Source organism: Phoenix dactylifera, chromosome 16 (genome assembly GCF_009389715.1).
Source record: "Phoenix dactylifera cultivar Barhee BC4 chromosome 16, palm_55x_up_171113_PBpolish2nd_filt_p, whole genome shotgun sequence".
Lineage (NCBI taxonomy): Eukaryota > Viridiplantae > Streptophyta > Magnoliopsida > Arecales > Arecaceae > Phoenix > Phoenix dactylifera.
In genome coordinates this window covers 9,848,830-9,866,701 of record NC_052407.1, presented here as the reverse complement: position 1 = coordinate 9,866,701, position 17,872 = coordinate 9,848,830, and the positions used below count along the sequence as shown (strand labels likewise).

The 17,872-nt window shown below is 38.6% G+C and overlaps 2 protein-coding genes across 2 annotated transcripts; both read right to left on the bottom strand.

Moving 5' to 3' along the window:
- Positions 1 to 599: 599 nt before the first annotated feature.
- On the bottom strand, positions 600 to 2,262 carry LOC120104110 (berberine bridge enzyme-like 26). The gene has a single exon (XM_039114639.1). The coding sequence runs from the start codon at positions 2,030 to 2,032 to the stop codon at positions 659 to 661; it is 1,374 nt and encodes a 457-aa protein (XP_038970567.1). The 5' UTR covers positions 2,033 to 2,262; the 3' UTR covers positions 600 to 658.
- Positions 2,263 to 8,706: 6,444 nt separating this feature from the next.
- Positions 8,707 to 17,687, bottom strand: LOC103700746 (thaumatin-like protein). Its single transcript, XM_039114469.1, has 2 exons — positions 17,040 to 17,687; positions 8,707 to 8,997 (listed from the first exon to the last, which is right to left on the bottom strand). Exons 1-2 carry the CDS (start codon positions 17,621 to 17,623, stop codon positions 8,904 to 8,906), a joined length of 678 nt encoding a protein of 225 aa, XP_038970397.1. The 5' UTR covers positions 17,624 to 17,687; the 3' UTR covers positions 8,707 to 8,903.
- Positions 17,688 to 17,872: the final 185 nt, after the last annotated feature.

Genomic DNA, 17,872 nt, shown 5'->3' with positions numbered 1-17,872 from the left:
AAGAATTCTTGCATATTGTGCAACTATTCAAGAACTTTCCACATTGGCAAGAATCATTAGCCCAAGAATAATGGAGCATAATGTTGACTAAGGAATTCTAACATATTGTGCAACTATTCAAAATTTTTTCTCATTAGTGAGAATCATGCAACCCAAGAATCATAGAGCATCAAGTTGACTAGAATCATGCAACCCAAGAATCATAGAGCATCAAGTTGACTAAGGAATTCTTGCATATTGTGCAGCTATTCAAAAACTTTCCTTTCCACTATGTTGTAGTCTAGGAAAGTATACCTTATTTGTAAATTATTCTTTATTTTTTTTTCTTCTCTATCTTTGACCTTGTGTACTATAAATTTACAAGCAATAGATGAATTGTAGGTGGCCTTTTACCTCAAACATATGGTCTCAATAATTCCTTTAGCTTCAATTTTCTACGCCATTGACATGGTGGAAAATGGTGAAGGCAGCGAGGATGGTGCGAGATTTCAGTATCATGCACCATTGATCTTTGGTTTTTCAAGAGTTTGTAATGGGTTGGATTGGTGTGTGCATTACATGATGAATCAAAATCAGAACAAGAAAATGTTGCTCACCCATCTTATTTATTTTATTGAGAGATACAAAAAAACTCTTCAGTTTGCAGAAAATGATCTAATTAATTTATAGAATATGGTGGAATGCTTTGTTCGTGCTGGAAGTAGTTATCTGGATCAACTTTAGCCTTCACTTGTGCCAATCTTTTAAAGTTGTTCAAGAAGTACCTTTGCCCCCATTCAGTAGCTTTACGGTAGCTTGTCTTACCTTTCTCATTCCTGCCCAGGTCTATATCCCTGTAATTTAAGTAGGCAGCTCTTGGACTCTTAGAAACATAAGGAGCCAAGAAATTATAAAAGCTCTTCATCCAATCCAAATGCTTCTGGCTATCCTCGTTCGTAGGCCAACCCAAGTAGTGCTGGATATTGTACAAGTTCCCCTTCCTATGAGGAAAAGGAATGGCAGTCTCTTCTATCTCATCCATCCTCGCTCCCAAAGGATCCATAACCATTTGTACAGAATCATCCACTGCTTCTAATAAGAACTTCCAGATCTTCTCCAGACCCTCTGCAGGGATAGGCTTCTTCACAAAGTCTGACTTGGCCTTGAAGGAGCTGTTGGAATATGGGTTCCTATTCAACAAGAAGGTAGGGTCCAACTTAGGGGCTTTTGCGAAGTAGAGAGTAGAGTTCATCCAGCTCATCTCAGTGCAGTCTTTGGCCTCCACTCCCAACTCAGGAAAGCTCTTGTCAAGGATGGAGAGGAGCTCCTGGCGCCCGCCGAGGAACAAAGACTGGAACGAAGCCTGGATCGTGCGGTTCCCCTTCTCCTTGTTGCCGATGGCATTAACAAGAACTCTAATGAAAAGATTGTCATCAAGCCTCGGTGCCACTTTCTGCCACCTCCCGACTAGCTTAGTTACATCCTCACTTAGGGTTTTCTGAACCTGAAAAACAGTGACCGTGGGGGGAACGTAGACTAAATTGATCTTGAATGAGAGGACTATACCAAAGCTGCTTGCACCTCCTCCTCTAATGGCCCAGAAGAGATCCTCACCCATGGACTTTCGATCCAAGAGCGTGCCACTGGCATCTACGACGACTGCGTCGACGATATTGTCGGCGGAGGTCCCGTACTTTCTCATCATGGTCCCAATCCCACCTCCACTCAACAGCCCACTGACGCCGACGGTGTGGCAAATGCTCGCGGGGAACCCGGCAGTTTGGTTCTTGGCCCCAACATTGATGTGGTAGTACAACTCGCCGATTGTTGCACCAGCTCCAACCCATGCGGTGCCATCAGTTGCGTCAACCGCGACCGATGCAAAGTTGATAAGGTCGAGGAGGATGAAGGGATCGCCAGATGAGACGGAAGATAGTCCCTCGTAGTCATGGCCACCGCTCCGGACTCTAATGCGGAGGCCTTGGGCCTTGCCACATTTGACCGCAGCTTGAACATGGGAGGCATTGGTGGGTGTCAAGATGATGGCCGGCATTGTGGCATTAGGGGTAATGGACCTTATATTTCTGATGGAGGAGTTGAAGACATCGGCGTAGGAAGTGGTGCTTGGGATGTGCAGGAGTTTGGAGGTGGAGTTACTAGAGCTAGTGCTATTGAGGAAGCACTGGATGAAGGCATGTGGATTGGTGGCGTTGGTGGTGGTTGCATCTATGAATGTAGAGGCCGAGAGGAAGAGAAAAGAGAGAATAGTGAGGTTGGCTACCATTGCGGATGCCATTTCTGTATCTCTACGACGTTGGCTATGGACGGTATTTATACAAGGAAGAATAAACTCGTTGGAGAGTATCCGAGCATATCTTGGGTGATTTATTATATTCAGTGTATCCGAGCATATCATGGGATGTAGAGGCCGAGAGGAAGAGAAAAGAGAGAATAGTGAGGTTGGCTACAATTGCGGATGCCATTTCTGTATCTCTACGACGTTGGCTGTGGATGGTATTTATACAAGGAAGAATAAACTCGTTGGAGAGTATCCGAGCATATCTTGGGTGATTTATTATATTCAGTGTATCCGAGCATATCATGGGTGATTTATTATATTCCATAATTTCCCGGCAAAAGAAATAGCTTAATTATGATTTGTTACTTTACAAAATTTTATGCATTGCTTAGTGCTTACCCAAAATAAAAAATATGATATAGAAATATTTACCCCAAAAAAAAAGGAGAAAGAAGAAAGAATTAAGAAAGTTATGTATATCTCAGTTGTTCTGATCTGTTCAAAGAATGGCCTTTTTATAGGGAGTGAGGCCAAAGGGAGTAAGTTCAAAGAAAGTAAGTATAGAAGTATAAAAGTATACAAGTACGAAAGTATAAGAGCATAGAAGTACAAAAGTATACAAGTACAAAGGTATAAAGAAAGGAGATATATAGAGTGTTTCCATATATCTCAACATCCACCTTCAACTTAAGGTGGTAACGTAGAAACTAACTCGAGTTTGCTGGTAAGTTCACTGAGACGACCTGGTGGGTGAGACTTCGTAAAGATATCAACAAGCTGATCTGCAGAAGTAACGGGTCGTAAGTGGAGAATGCCATCGTTGAGATGTTGCCGAATAAAGTGGCAATTAATCAATCTCAATATGTTTGGTGCGCTTATGGAAGATATCATTATGAACAATCTGAATGACACTCTGATTGTCACAGTGAAGGAACATCTATGTCAGTCAGTAGTCAGCGAAGCCATAAGAGCTCAAAAGTTGCATCAGCAACTGCGCGATACTCAGCCTCAGTGGTGGAACTGGTAACAACTGTCTGCTTCTTACTCTACCAGAAATTGAGAGAAGACTCTAGTAAGAAGCAGTAGCCAGTAGTTGAACGACAATCGGTAAGGTTACCAGCCCAGTCCGCGTCAGAGTAGGCCCGCAGGTCAAAGGAAGACTGAGATTAGTGTAGACCATGAAAGAAAGTCTCCTTAATATAACGCAGAATTCGAAGAACAGCGGCATAATGGAGAGAATGAGGTTGGTGCATGAACTGACTAACTATGTGGACTGCATATGCAATGTCTGGCCGTGTAACTGTAAAATAGATAAGAATGCCAACCAGCTGTCTGTAGAGAGTGACAGCAGGCAGAGGCACACCATTAGTGAGATTAAGTCGGGCGTTATACTCTAATGGAGTGCTAGCCATCTTACTATCTGTCAAGCCTGCTATGGAAATAAGATCTGAAGCGTATTTGGCCTGAGAGAGATAATAGCCATATGAGGAGGAGGTTACCTTAATGCCGAGAAAGTAATGGAGAGTACTCAAGTCCATCTCAAATTGCTGACTAAGATAGTCCTGAAGAGCTCGAATGCCAGTGGCGTTATCATCTGTAATGAGCATATTATCCACATAGAGAAGGACAATGATGGTGCCGACATCAGTCATAGGAGGAATAATGCGGAGTCATAGGAACTGGGTACAAATTCCTGTTGTGCAATCACAGAGCTAAACTTGGTAAACCAAGTCCGTGGAGCTTGCTTAAGACCATAGAGAGCATGACCAAGACAACAGACTTTGTGAGGAAGGTGCTCATAGCCAGGAGAAGGCTTCATATAGATTTCCTCTATAAGATCACCATTGAGGAAGGCATTTTTGACATCCATCTGAAATAACTGCTAATGCTGAATTGCAACAACTACAATCAAAGATCTAATAGAGGTAAGTCTAGCAAGAGGAGCAAATGTCTCCTCATAATTAATACCATACTCTTGAGTGAAGCCCTTCGCAACAAGACAGGCCTTGCATTGTTCAAATGATCCATCTGCTTTAGTCTTAATCTTGTACGTCCACATACAGTCCACCACAGACTTTTCAGGAGGTACATCCACCAGATCCCACGTATGAGTTTTGGTAAAGGTATCTAATTCTTTGGACATAGCCTTTTGCCAAAGAAGGTCAGCACTAGCCTCACGATATGTGCGAGGCTAAGAGTGGCAAGGGAAGAAAAACAATGGTAATCTCCAAATGTGGAGGAGGTGCACTTACTCGACTAGAATGGTGGGGTTCGACAGTTTGGGAGGGCTCAGGTGGAGTTGGTTGGTCCTAGGGTGACTCAAAGGCATGTGATGCCACATGATGATTGACGGACATGTTAGAGTTATTGGGAGCGGCCGAAAACAAATCACTTAAAGAGCTTGAATCACTTGCAAAATGGTTAGTGGACTCGGAAAACAAATTAATAAATGGATCAGTGAATATGGGCGAGTTACCGGAGTAGGCTGAAGGAAAAGAGGAGACACTGCTAAAGAATTTGTGTTCCCAAAAGTCCACATGACGAGAGAGCTGAAGGCGCTTGGTTACGGGATCATAACAACGGTATCCCTTGTGTTCAATGCCATAACCAAGGAAGCAACAAAGCTGGGAACGAGACTCCAACTTGGTGCGTTCATGTGGGGGAAGGAGAACAAAGCAAACACAACTAAAAACTTGAAGAGCGCTATAGTCAGGGAGTTTACCATGTAAAAGCTTGAAGGGAGTTTTATTGTAAATGGTGGGTGATGGGACACGATTGATAGTATAGACAACGGTGAGAGGAGCTTCACCCCAAAAATGTTTAAGAAGAGAGGCAGAGATGAGCAATGTTCTTATCGTGTCCAAGATGTGACGATGTTTACATTTTTCTCGTCCATTCTGTTGGAAGGTGTAGGGACAAGAGCGATGAGAGACAGTGCCATTTTGCTGCAAGAACTCAAGAAAAGATTTTTCGTTATATTCCATAGCGTTATCTGATTGGAAAATTTTAATGGTACAAGAGAATTGAGTTTGCACCATTTTATAAAATTTTTTGTAAGTGTCAAATAATTCAGAACGCCTATACAAAAGATAAATTCATGGGTTACGAGAATAATCATCCACAAAAATGACAAAGTAGTGGGATCCCCCTTCAGTGGAAATTGGAGTTGGTCCCCAAATATCAGAATGAACAAGATGAAAAGGAGCAAGAGAAAATGAGTCGTTGGTATTAAAAGGTAAATGAGTTTGTTTGCCTAATTGACAAGAAAGACAATCAAATTTAGTAAAATCTACTGATCCAAGGTAACCATTGGAAGCTAACAATTGGATGCGAGGCAATGAGGTATGACCGAGGCGAGAATGCCAAAGACTGGAGGAGGTGGTGAGAGCAACGATAGTTGGAGACACTGTGGGAGGGATCTGCAAGTGATCTAGCTCAAACAAATATCCAATCTTATGGCCCGTCCCAATTAACTGACTCGTTCGTGGGTCCTGCAACCCCGATTAGTAAAATGAAGTTCGAAACCCAACTCACAAAGTTGGCCAACTGACAGAAGGTTCAAAGACAACTTAGGTAACAAATATATATTACCAATTGTGAGATTAGAAGTAGAAATTGATCTAATATGGCTAACAGGTAAATGAGAACCATTAGCAGTGTAAATAATGTGGTTAGGCCTGAGGACTGTTTTCGTAGGAAAGAGAATGAGATCAAATGTCATATGATTACAACAGGCTGAATCTATAAACCAGAAGGATTTACCCGTGGTGATAGATAGGGCGCGAGTCAAAACTTGGTGGATTAAAGCCTCAATTTCAGTTGTAGTAAGCACATTGGTTTAAGAAGAAGACTAAGAAGCAGATAAGGTAGTTGAAGCAACTGCAGTAGCATGTCGGAGGGCACCTCGAGACTCGTGAGCCTTTTTTTTTTGCAACTTTAGGCAATATTGGACTACATGACCATCTTCTTTGCAATATTTGCAGAAGTGCTTTTTGAAAGATTGGAGAATGATTGGGCTGTGGTGCAGAATGATTGGAGGAAGGCTTGGGAGCAGCAGCCATAACAATCTTAATAGACTGCAACTTCATTGTAGGGCAGCGATTCTTTTCAGAGATTAGTTCTGTAACTACGATGTCTATGGTAGAAAATGGTGCACGATGGAGAAGGAAGGCCCGAATAGATTCAAAATCATCTCGTAGAGCCATCATGAAGTGCATGAGCTAACTACAATCACGATATTGAGCGAAGAGCTCTATGTCGGTGGTACAATGCAGCTGTGGTTATGCAGTAGCCAATTGATCCCAAAGATTAGTGACTTAAGAATAGAAATCAGTTATAGATTGACTTGGTTCCTGACGCATCTGGTAGAGCTTGGTCTCGATCTGAAACTGGAGTGATGCGTCGTTGGTGCAGTTGTATCGGTTCGCCAAGAAGTCCCACACAACTTTAGTGCTTCCGAGCTTTGGAAGGAGGCTGTGAATGGAAGGAACTGAAGTGTTGATGAACCATGAGAGAATCTTATACTGATTGCTTTCCCATTCCTCCAAGCAGGTCGCATACTCTATGGTGGATTCAGACGAGGTCTTCTCAGGCTTAGGAAGTCCCCCAGAGACGTAACATCATAGTTTTCTTCCTTTGAGAAAAACCGTCATAGTGGAAACCCATAGATTGTAGTTGGTCCCATCCAAAATGATCTCAATAGGATGAGTAACATCGTTTTGGGAAGCCATAATTGTTGCGAAAAGAGAGGCCCAAAAGTCAAAGTCAATAGTCAAAGACTTACGTGGAGGATGATGTAGCTAAGATTGAGGTGAGGCGTGCGTGGGAAGAGTGCCATGCATGAGGTTTGCCTGGATCTGGAGTGGTAGACGCGTGAGGCGACGGTTGGACGTAAAATTTTGCCGGATTGAAGATCGGTGTTGGGTGAATAGCCTTACGGTGTTGGATTGCCGAGATCGATCTTCGAACTGCTTCAAAAGGACATGAAGAGCTTCGGGAACTGTGAGAGGAGAGGGAAAAACCAAGCAAGGCTAGGATGAACTCTCATGAAAGGAGAAGCTTGTGGAGGCACCAAAATTCTAGCAGCTATGATACTATGAAGAAAAGGAGAAAGCGAAAAGAATTGAGAGAGTTATGTATATCTCAGTTACTCTAATATGTACAAAGAATGACTCTTTTATAGGGAGTATAGTAAGTTCAAAGGAGGTGAAGTACAGAAGCACAAAAATATACAAGTACAAAAGTATAAGAGTACAGAAGTACAAAAGTACACAAGTCTAAAGGTACAAAGGAAGAAGATATATGGAGTGTTTCCATATATCTCAACATTACCAAAAATCAAGATTATGTTATTCAAATATTTCCTTAGACAAAATATGGAATCTAACCAGAATTACTATAAACAAATAATTGTCGACTTTGAAATGGAACTATGTGATTTTCTTGGGGAGATCTACACTGTATTGGGTTTAATGCATGTAGGATTAATTGATGGAAGAATTACTGTGATCCACAGTTACTCGAATAGCTTATCATACATGAAACTTACATTGTGGGCATCCTGCAAAAAAGAAAAGAAGAAGAAGAAATGATCAAATATTGAAGTTGGGAATCGACACAGTATCGCAGTTCGACATTTACCCGGATGACTGAAGTAAAAGCATCTTCAACAAGGTCGTTGGCATGGCAAGCTCACAACAGATTAATTCTTTTCAATGGGCACCTGCATAGCCCTGACCATTTCTTTTCATATCATTTGAACTGAATGGTCTTCTATATTATGTTGTTTTTTAATCTATAAATTTTTTAACTTTAGAATTATGCGAGCTTAAACAACCGACTTCAAGTATACATTTTATTTGGAACAGGGTGCTTAATTTGAAATAATTCATATTTGATGAAATTAGAAAAGAAATACCTCGTGCACCGTGTGGGTAATATGGTAGTGTTTTTCCTAAATCCAAGACGTGAAAAGGACTTTCCACCACCCAAGATACCCACGCACCATGGAAATTATTATTCCAAACCATGCAATGCGCATGGTTCATTTATACGATAGCGCATTTGATGGGTGTCACTGATTTCATCAATCATAATTGTTTTATCTAGTAGATATTATATTAAATTCCTATCAAAGAAAAGATTGGAGCAAACGGTGTGCAATCATAATTGTTTTATCTAGTACATATGTGTTAAATTCCTATCAAAGAAAAGATTAATTGGATGTTAATTTTTTTTTTTTGCCTTCTCAGTAAATTGATAGCCGATTTCTTCATTGACCGGTTTTGTTCTTTCTTTCTTTTTTTCTAAGTATTTTGCTCAAATTAAAAAATTGGAGCAAACGTATAAGATGCGACAAAACCAACAGCCCATGGGAAATCGCTTGACCTCGCGTAAAGCAGGCCATAGAGCGCGACAGCCATTAAAAGTGAACTGTTTTAAAAGTAATGGCACGTTCTGCGGTGCACCTCTTATTATTTAATTATTTCAATCTCGCAAGCTTATGGAGCTCACATTCACTTAATTTATTACAGAATAGTAATTAGCAGTTTACTAGCTCCCAGCCTCCCAAGAGTCTATATATATATATTCTTGGAACTTCGCTTGCATGGAGGAAAGCAGGACCTCAAGGGCAGAAGGTAACCTTATAGTTGGTCCCCCCGGGGCAAGTGAAGGTGCTGGTCTGATCGTCCTTGGGGTAGCTGTACGCATCCGGGCATCTGTCCTTAAAGTACTTGGAGTAGTTGGTCCATGCCTACAATTTTTTACCCAACCAGTCATTCGGATTGGATCGGATCTAATACAAGACGATTAAAATTTAATTTTTATTAATGATTATTTTTGGTGATCTAATAAATTTAAACTTGTTTTAAGAAAAAAGTTCCCTAATAATAATGGTTGGATAATTTTGTAATTTTGTTGAACCTTTTAAAGTATTAAAACTATATATTTTCTCGTGTTGCCATCATGGGAGATCATTGGACTAATGACAAATGCATGTGATATCCCAAAGTGTAGCAGGAGATTTATTATTTTGTATAAGCATGAATTTATAGAACCTTTTTCCAATAAAAAAATATCTTAGAGATTATAATACATATTGGCCTTAACGGGTCTCTTCAGTTTCGACTCTGTTTCCCCATCCGCCCCAATCTCAACATGCCCATCCCCATCGGACGGTCCCACAGGCGAAAGAATATCAAATGTTCTTTCATGCCAAGGACCCAACCTGAACCCAAAATTATAATGGAACCTTGTCTGACTTTTAAGTCAAAGTATCAACCCATTAGAGTTCCTTATTTTCTTCCTAAATGCAGTTATATGCTGTAAAAATGGCATTAGTTTTTCTTATGTTTTTAAATCCCCCAACAAGTAGTTGTCTCAAGTGCACCTATTTAATTACGAATTCTAAACATCTTTGACTACCATTAAAGAACACTTCTTTTGTATAATTTTTAAGTATACACTTGAATCCATATGTTTGGTTGAACAATGTATCTTTCTCTAGCCACGTATTCATTAACATCCTCTTCTTTGGTCTTTTTATTGAATAAATTTTATGCCATCCTTCTTTATACCCTAATTTTATTTATCTTTTTTAGATAAGTTGCAGTTTAATCAATATTCTAATAGAATGGATAAAAGTTGGATAAATAAGTGGAGATCCGGTGCCGAATATTTGGATGAAGTTCAGAATTTTATTAAATTTGCTTATGAGAAATCTAATATAAAAGAAAAGATTTTATGCCCATATCGAAAATATGTAAATAGTTCTTCTCTCGCTCCAAAAACTATTGAAGAATATTTGTGTACAATAGTTTTCTAAAGGGTTATACTGAATGGGTATTTCATGAAGAGTCCATATTGCCGACTCCATGCAACCAACTCTCCTATTTAGAGCACACCTCTAGTTTTGGATCCAGTAACATAGAAAGAAATCTTGTATGAGAAGATGATATAAGGGGCATACTTAGAGATGCTTTTAGCATGTATATATATACAGAGTTTTAAAATTTTTAAATAATTTTTTCAAAAAAAATTAATTATAACGACGTTTTAAAGCGTTGTTATAAAAAATATTAGCGATGCTTTCTCCAAGCACCGGCAATTTTTTTTTGCAACGTTCATATAGTCGACGCTTTTGCGACGCTTTATAAGACATCACCAATAAAACTGATAATGCTTATAAGCATCGGTATAGACAATAAAAAGCGTCGCTAATCTATAGGGACTTCCGTTATTAGATACTGCCTTCCTAGAGATGGAAGCGATAGCTACAACGCTATGCTATTGAGGATAAAGGATAAAAGCTAGAGGATAAAAAGCAATAACAAAATTAGCAGAAGGGATGAAAATGAAAATGTTGATCATTGAATAGAGAAAAGGTCCCTTCTCTGGATCTAAACAATTGTCTGCTTTCTCTAACACTGACACCTGACATCTTCGATTAACACCATTTTGATCACTTTCCCTTGAAATTTGCTAAAGTCAATTTTAGTTTTTGAACTATTTATCTCCATTTCTGACATCCTGACTTCCTGATAACCACTGATACTGCTTAGGTCTTTACCCCTATATTAGGCTGATGACTTTTCTTAGTAACAAGAATGATATAGAACATGATTAGCCTTTGAATTAACGCTTAACCTCTTAGGTAGCTATAATCATAATTTGTCAATGTTTCACCTATTTGTCACTGTGAAGTCACTCTCGCACCACCTAAGGAACGGGCATGCTAGAGAACTTGTCCACACAAGTTGGGTGGCAAAATTATGGTGGGTGCATGGCATGCAAACGACATCGAATCAGCCGACATGATGATAATTAAAGAGAGGACAAAGAGTAGCAAGGATCTAGGTGCCTGGACCTTCAAAGACTTTCACCATCGTCATGCCACTTCTTAAAAGAAATATATCCCAATAAAAATAGAGGTGTAACATTGGATTGCAGTAGTAGAGATTTTAAGTTATGGCTACTCCTAGAGTAGAAACTACTGGTAGATTAAGAACTAAGATAAATTATAATTTTTGATTTGAATTGTCGAAGGGATCTATATAAGGTATAGTTTTCACTCATTTATACTAATAGATAATAATTGTCCACTTTGACGGTTGCCACTGTGTCTGGCTTCCACTCCCAATGATTTTGATAATTGATGCTATTTATTCTCTAGTACACACGTTCATTGGCAAGTGTTTTGCAATAATGATCATATTCATAATTATTAGATGTTGTGAAGAGCCGTTTATACATTTATTGCATGTCGACACTAACCATAGAGAAAATCGGAGGATTCTTAGGTAAGTCATTCTCTCGACTCCATTCTTTCTTTAGAAACTCTCTCTCTCTCTCTTCCATAGTTTTTTTGAGTTCAACTAACCTGAGCATTGAAGGATTCTCTGTAGGAAAATCTCCGGTAAAAGAATTTTTAGTTTAGGTCAAATTTGTATCTTAGGAGCCTAGTCAGCCAGTTTACCATCATCCATCAGCACGAGGCATTTTACTTCGGATAGCAGTTGACTACAATCTTACCTCCGGAGTCGGCCGATCTATTGACCATTGTGTCCTTGGATGATGGCCCAACGTCAGCTTGCTAAGAAAACTAGTCCGGTAAAACCACCACTTGCTCGCGGGCTCGTGCCCCTCGGTAGGTACAGCGGAATTTAGCAATGCTGCATTTATGAATGAACGAGTTTTTCCATCCCCCTGCCATGTAAGTTATCCTTGTTCATGATGACTTCGTAAGTTCTTTTGGGCAAAAAGCAGGTCAAGTGTGGAAAAGTCTTCCAGGGATAAGTCTTGCATGCCCTCAGAATTTTCTCTTGACTCTGTTATAGGAGTCTTGGGATGCAGACGACGGGAGCAAAACGTTGCCGGAGATTATTAAGATGTCGTCATTGTTGAAAAATCTCCCATGCGTTACCTTCCAAAAAGTAAGTATGCAAGACTATGATAAAATTAAAGTCATGCACTAGTTGTTAGGATCATCATGACAACACTTCTAGTCCGCCGGAGGATTAGGAAGGTTTCTAACCTGTTCAACTTAGAGTGGACCGTTGCCAACCTAAAGACAAGAGTCAAGAAGAGCCAAGTTTATCTTCATTTGAAACCAACTTACTTGATCTCCTAGATGCACTCGGTACACTTGAACAGCAAATATAAATCTGACACATGGCTTTGTTGGAATTAATAAATTTTCTACGACTTGCCCAGAGAATTCTAATGCCTTCTTTTAACCTCATCTCTATACCTATTAAATGGAAAAGAAAGAGAAAACTCGACCCCTCTCCACAATTCAAAAAAAATTTAAAAATATTAAAAAAATTAGAGATTTTTGAAAGTCATGTTGGAAAAGAAATTTTGCATAAAAAATTACACAAAATTATATAAAAATAGAGACATTTTTGGAAGTCATGTCAAAAAAGAAATGTTCTAGAAAAAATGTGACATTTTGTGAAGTTATATATGTTAGAAAGAAAAATTTATATGAAAAATCGCATATATGCACAAAAAAATAAACAAAGCATATTCAATCAAATTCAAATGAGCCATAAAATTCAAAATTTTATGTACAAAATTCAAATTTTTACATACTAAATTCAAAAAAAATTGATGGATTATAAATCATATAAATATATAAAAATTATCTAAATATATTAAAGTTATCCAAATATGTTATATCAATGGACCAACTAAATTTGTTTTAACTAAATCATGAACAAAAATTCCATTTAAACTTTCCTGCTCTGTTTTTGTTTCAGAGGTTAAAACTGGTTGAACTTTCTTGTGGATATTATAAAGAAAAAATTATGAAAAAATGCTACTTAAAAAAATTCAAAAAAAATCTAGAAAATCATAAAATAATTGACCCAACGTACTACGGATATTTTTAGTGTCCGCCTATATATTCTTTACTACTAACTTTATTTGTTTTCATGAATCAGACTTCCATGCATGGTATATCTTTGACAGAGGAGAGTTAAAGATGGAGTGGTTTTGACTTGATTGCGATCGAAGCCTAACTCATTTGTATTATTACTTAAAAGTAATGTCATTTATAACATATTTGTAATTATTTTTAAAGTTCAATAACTTCTTTTAAGAGATCGTACCGTGATATTATGGTTATATTAAGTTTACATATAATTTATTTTCTGGTAGTTCTTTGTGGAGATTTGCTTTATTATTTGAATGATTTTTATATAATATAATGTACTTCTCAAATTATTGAATATTTCATAGTTCATTCATTTATAACTTTTCTTGGATTGGCTAGGCTTAGACCAACGTTGGTCAAAGTTTGCTCAGAAAACAAATCTCGCAAAAGTGGAACTTTGGATCCAAGAATAATTTTGAGTGATTGTTGATCATTATCTGATAACCCCAGAGTTCAGTTCAACAATCTTTGAGGTTTCCACAGAGGGTCCGAAGCACTATAGCTGCTCGGAGGAAATAAAAAAAAAATCTCTCTTTCCATCCATTGATAGAGAAGGAAGTTTTTTGACGGCCCTTCCAAGAAAAAAAGTACTACCAATTTTTTTTGGTAGATGCCTCTTCAGAGTAACACAAGCTCGGAAAAAAGTGATAGTAGGATGGATATCTTGAATAAGACACAGAACAATAAAATCAATGATAACTCATAAAGAATTAGGAATGAGATGGGTTGGAGCTAAAACGTAATACCTCATCAATCGAACAATGAAAATGTGAAGAGGAAAGGTACTAGGGACTAGATAGCACTAGTGCTTTATATATAAGTTGAGCCTGAGAGATCGGACCGGATATAGTAGAATATAATAATAAAATCATATGATCATAGGAAAGATACTAGAGACTATATATAATATAATACAAGAATAAAATCTTATTATTTGGTATAAATACTAAATTTGAACATAACAATCAGATCTTATAATTTTGGAGATTGCTCTAAGTTGATATACTAAGATTGTGCATGTAATATGTGACAACAGTGATATCCAAGATCGTACATACTATAATGATTGAGATTGTGCATGATTCTGACAATTAGAATAGAAACATCTCTCGGAGAGAAAACATTTGTTGTGCCGAGAGTCTTCCATTAAGGACCAAGAAAAAAACAATACCAGAGAAAATCCAAATTTAATCGGAAAAGATCAAAATCACACCACCCTTTGTTGACCAGATCGAATTTAAAAAAGCATAGACCGAAGCAGAAGAGTGAGGAGACGAGAGACTGAAGAGACAGTGTCGTTCCCGGCTTAGTTCTCCTCCGGCCGCCACACCACCCCTTTTTCTTCCCGTTCCCTTCTCTTCCACCACTTGGATCGCTGCCCATGGCTAGTTGTAGTGGCTAGAAGAGAAGGCAAGAATAGGACGAGACACATCGTTTTGGACAGCGATAGAGAGTTGAACACATAGAATAAGAAATAGAAGAGTGGGGTTAGAAAAGAGAAGGAGAGGATTATAGTGGGAAAGATGGTGATCTTGTGATTTGAAAGGGAAAAAGCAAGGAATGAATGTGGGTAGATTTCGTGATGGACAGGATACGAGGAGGAATAGAAGGGAAGGAAAAATAAATTAAGAGTTCGCGTCAATTCAAATAAATAAAAATTGAAGTCTTTATGCCAAAAAAATAGTTCCAAATGTCAAGAGAGTTACTGTATCAGAACCATATCCATCACGAAGCCCATCATGCCATAAGTACATTCATGCGACATAAAGAGAAATAATATGACAAAAGAAAAATTCCTTATAAGGGGGCGACGCAGAGGCACTGAGATTTTAGTAAGGTTATTTCTTAATCAGAGTAACTTTATCATTTAATTCATGTTATTAATGCATGTATCTTTTCTGTAATATTTTCTAAACATTTATGATATTAGTTAAATAAATTCCATGGACCACCAGTCCTAACATATATTTTTCATTTTAGATAAAAGATAAATATATATCTATTAGAGCATGAAAAGAAATAAAATATCTCTTACTCATGTCAGTTAAAGAAATAATATTTTTTATTCTTACCCTACAATTTTTTATTCTTAGTTATATTTCTAAATATTTTATTTGGTTCTGCTCTTTCGTAAATAGAATTATGTATGGATAAGATTTGTGCAACATATATTTTATGTCTAGTTCGTTCTATTGTTTGGATGATGATACCATGTTATGCATTTTTCTTCATATAGAAAGATGATGGTTTTGGCATTTTCTTAAATATCAAAAAAAAACGTAGAAAAAATATATATACTCCAAATTAATGTTGATGAATACAATCTTGAAGAGGGAGGATAAAGTCCTATACTATGCTTAAAGTGTTTTCCAATGATGCATATGAGGAGTTAGAAGGCAATAAAAATCAAGAAAAATCTATCGTGACTCATATATTCCTATACTTCTGTTTATAGATGATTATGTTTATATATTTTTTCTTAATACTTGATAATTACACATTCTTTTCACAGATTGAAGATAATAAAGATGAAAGTGCCGTTGTGGATAGGACCACGAAGAAAAAAGATATTCGTGGGAAGAAAATAATTAGTGATCCTGTTCTGCTGAATAATGTGCATTCTGAAACAATTGATGATGAAAATATTGTTTCAAGATATGCAAGTAAATTATAAACAAATCCGAGACCAAAAATTATAAGAAAACACCTCACTGAAAAAAAAGAGACAAAAATGATTGTTACTTTCTACCACCATACCACTTAAACAATTTGACTTCATTTTCCAATCGAGAATACTGGGCGCCACCAATAATACTTTATTTTCTTATTCAAATAAAATTTATAAGTTTAATATCATTTGAACTGAATAGTCTTTTATATTATGTTGTTTTTTAATCTATAATTTTTTTAACATTAGAATTATGTGAGCTTAAACAACCGACTTCAAGTATACATTTTATTTGGAAAAGAGTACTTAATTTGAAATAATTCATATTTGATGAAATTAGAAAAGAAATACCTCGTGCACCGTGTGGGTAATATGGTAGTGTTTTTCCTAAATCCAAGACGTGAAAAGGACTTTCCACCACCCAAGATACCCACGCACCATGGAAATTATTATTCCAAACCATGCAATGCGCATGGTTCATTTATACGAACGATAGCGCATTTGATGGGTGCCACTGATTTCATCAATCATAATTGTTTTATCGAGTAGATATTATATTAAATTCCTATCAAAGAAAAGATTGGAGCAAACGGTGTGCAATCATAATTGTTTTATCTAGTACATATGTGTTAAATTCCTATCAAAGAAAAGATTAATTGGATGTTAATTTTTTTTTTTTGCCTTCTCAGTAAATTGATAGCCGATTTCTTCATTGACCGGTTTTGTTCTTTCTTTCTTTTTTTCTAAGTATTTTGCTCAAATTAAAAAATTGGAGCAAACGTATAAGATGCGACAAAACCAACAGCCCATGGGAAATCGCTTGACCTCGCGTAAAGCAGGCCATAGAGCGCGACAGCCATTAAAAGTGAACTGTTTTAAAAGTAATGGCACGTTCTGCGGTGCACCTCTTATTATTTAATTATTTCAATCTCGCAAGCTTATGGAGCTCACATTCACTTAATTTATTACAGAATAGTAATTAGCAGTTTACTAGCTCCCAGCCTCCCAAGAGTCCATATATATATATTCTTGGAACTTCGCTTGCATGGAGGAAAGCAGGACCTCAAGGGCAGAAGGTAACCTTATAGTTGGTCCCCCCGGGGCAAGTGAAGGTGCTGGTCTGATCGTCCTTGGGGTAGCTGTACGCATCCGGGCATCTGTCCTTAAAGTACTTGGAGAACTTGGTTGGCCCGCAGCTCCCGGAGGTGCAGCAGTACTCATTAGTCTTGAAGACGGTGCACGGGTTGTTGCAGCCGCCGGGAGCCTTGAGCTCGTTGGGGCACTGCCCGACGATGTCGGCCGTGCACCGGATGCCCCTGCTGCAGCCGCCGGTGGGGCTGAAGTCCATCGGCACGTTGAAGCCGTCGACGTTGGAGATGTCGATGAAGTCGAGGTTCTGGAACTGGTTGAGGCCGAATTCGGCGAGGGTGTTGGGCGGGGCGCCGTAGGCCGTGCAGGCGAGTTTACCACCGCAGTCACCGGTCTGGCAGTGCCCGTTGCCGTTGCCGTCGAACGAGCAGCCGGTGCGGGCCCAGACGCGGCCCCCGGTGGTTTTGGGGTTGACGTTGATGTTCCAGGACTGGCCGCGGTCGAGCCGGCGACCTCCGCCGGGGACCGCGGCAGCCCATACGGTGTAGGGGCAGTTGTTGACGATGTTGAAGGTGGCGGCGTGGGAGAGGGTGAAGAGGAGGAAGGGGAAGAAGAGGAGGAGGAGGAGAGGGGGTGAGGTTGGGGAGGCCATTTTGGGATAACGAAGAGAGCTAGTGGAGGTCTATGGTGTGTGCTGTGTTGTGTTGTTTCCTGGGAGAGGAAGGGGGTATTTATAGGAGGAAGAAGAGAGTTGTATGAGATATGATTTTGCCCACGTTGCACTATGATCGCTTGGGAATCTTGGCACGCTGAGAAAGTTCAAAGATTGGAACTCGATAGCTGACAAGGAGCGAACGAGATACAGATGAAGGCTTTCACTTGGACTCTTGTATCACCTACG

Bases quoted from the DNA above. Each gene is read 5' to 3' on its own strand.
- LOC120104110 (XM_039114639.1), bottom strand. From the start codon at position 2,032: ATGCCGGCCATCATCTTGACACCCACCAATGCCTCCCATGTTCAAGCT.
- LOC103700746 (XM_039114469.1), bottom strand. From the start codon at position 17,623: ATGGCCTCCCCAACCTCACCCCCTCTCCTCCTCCTCCTCTTCTTCCCC. The intron at 8,998-17,039 runs ATGCCCGGATGC...CTTTAAGGACAG, and splicing joins TCCAAGTACTTTAAGGACAG to ATGCCCGGATGCGTACAGCT.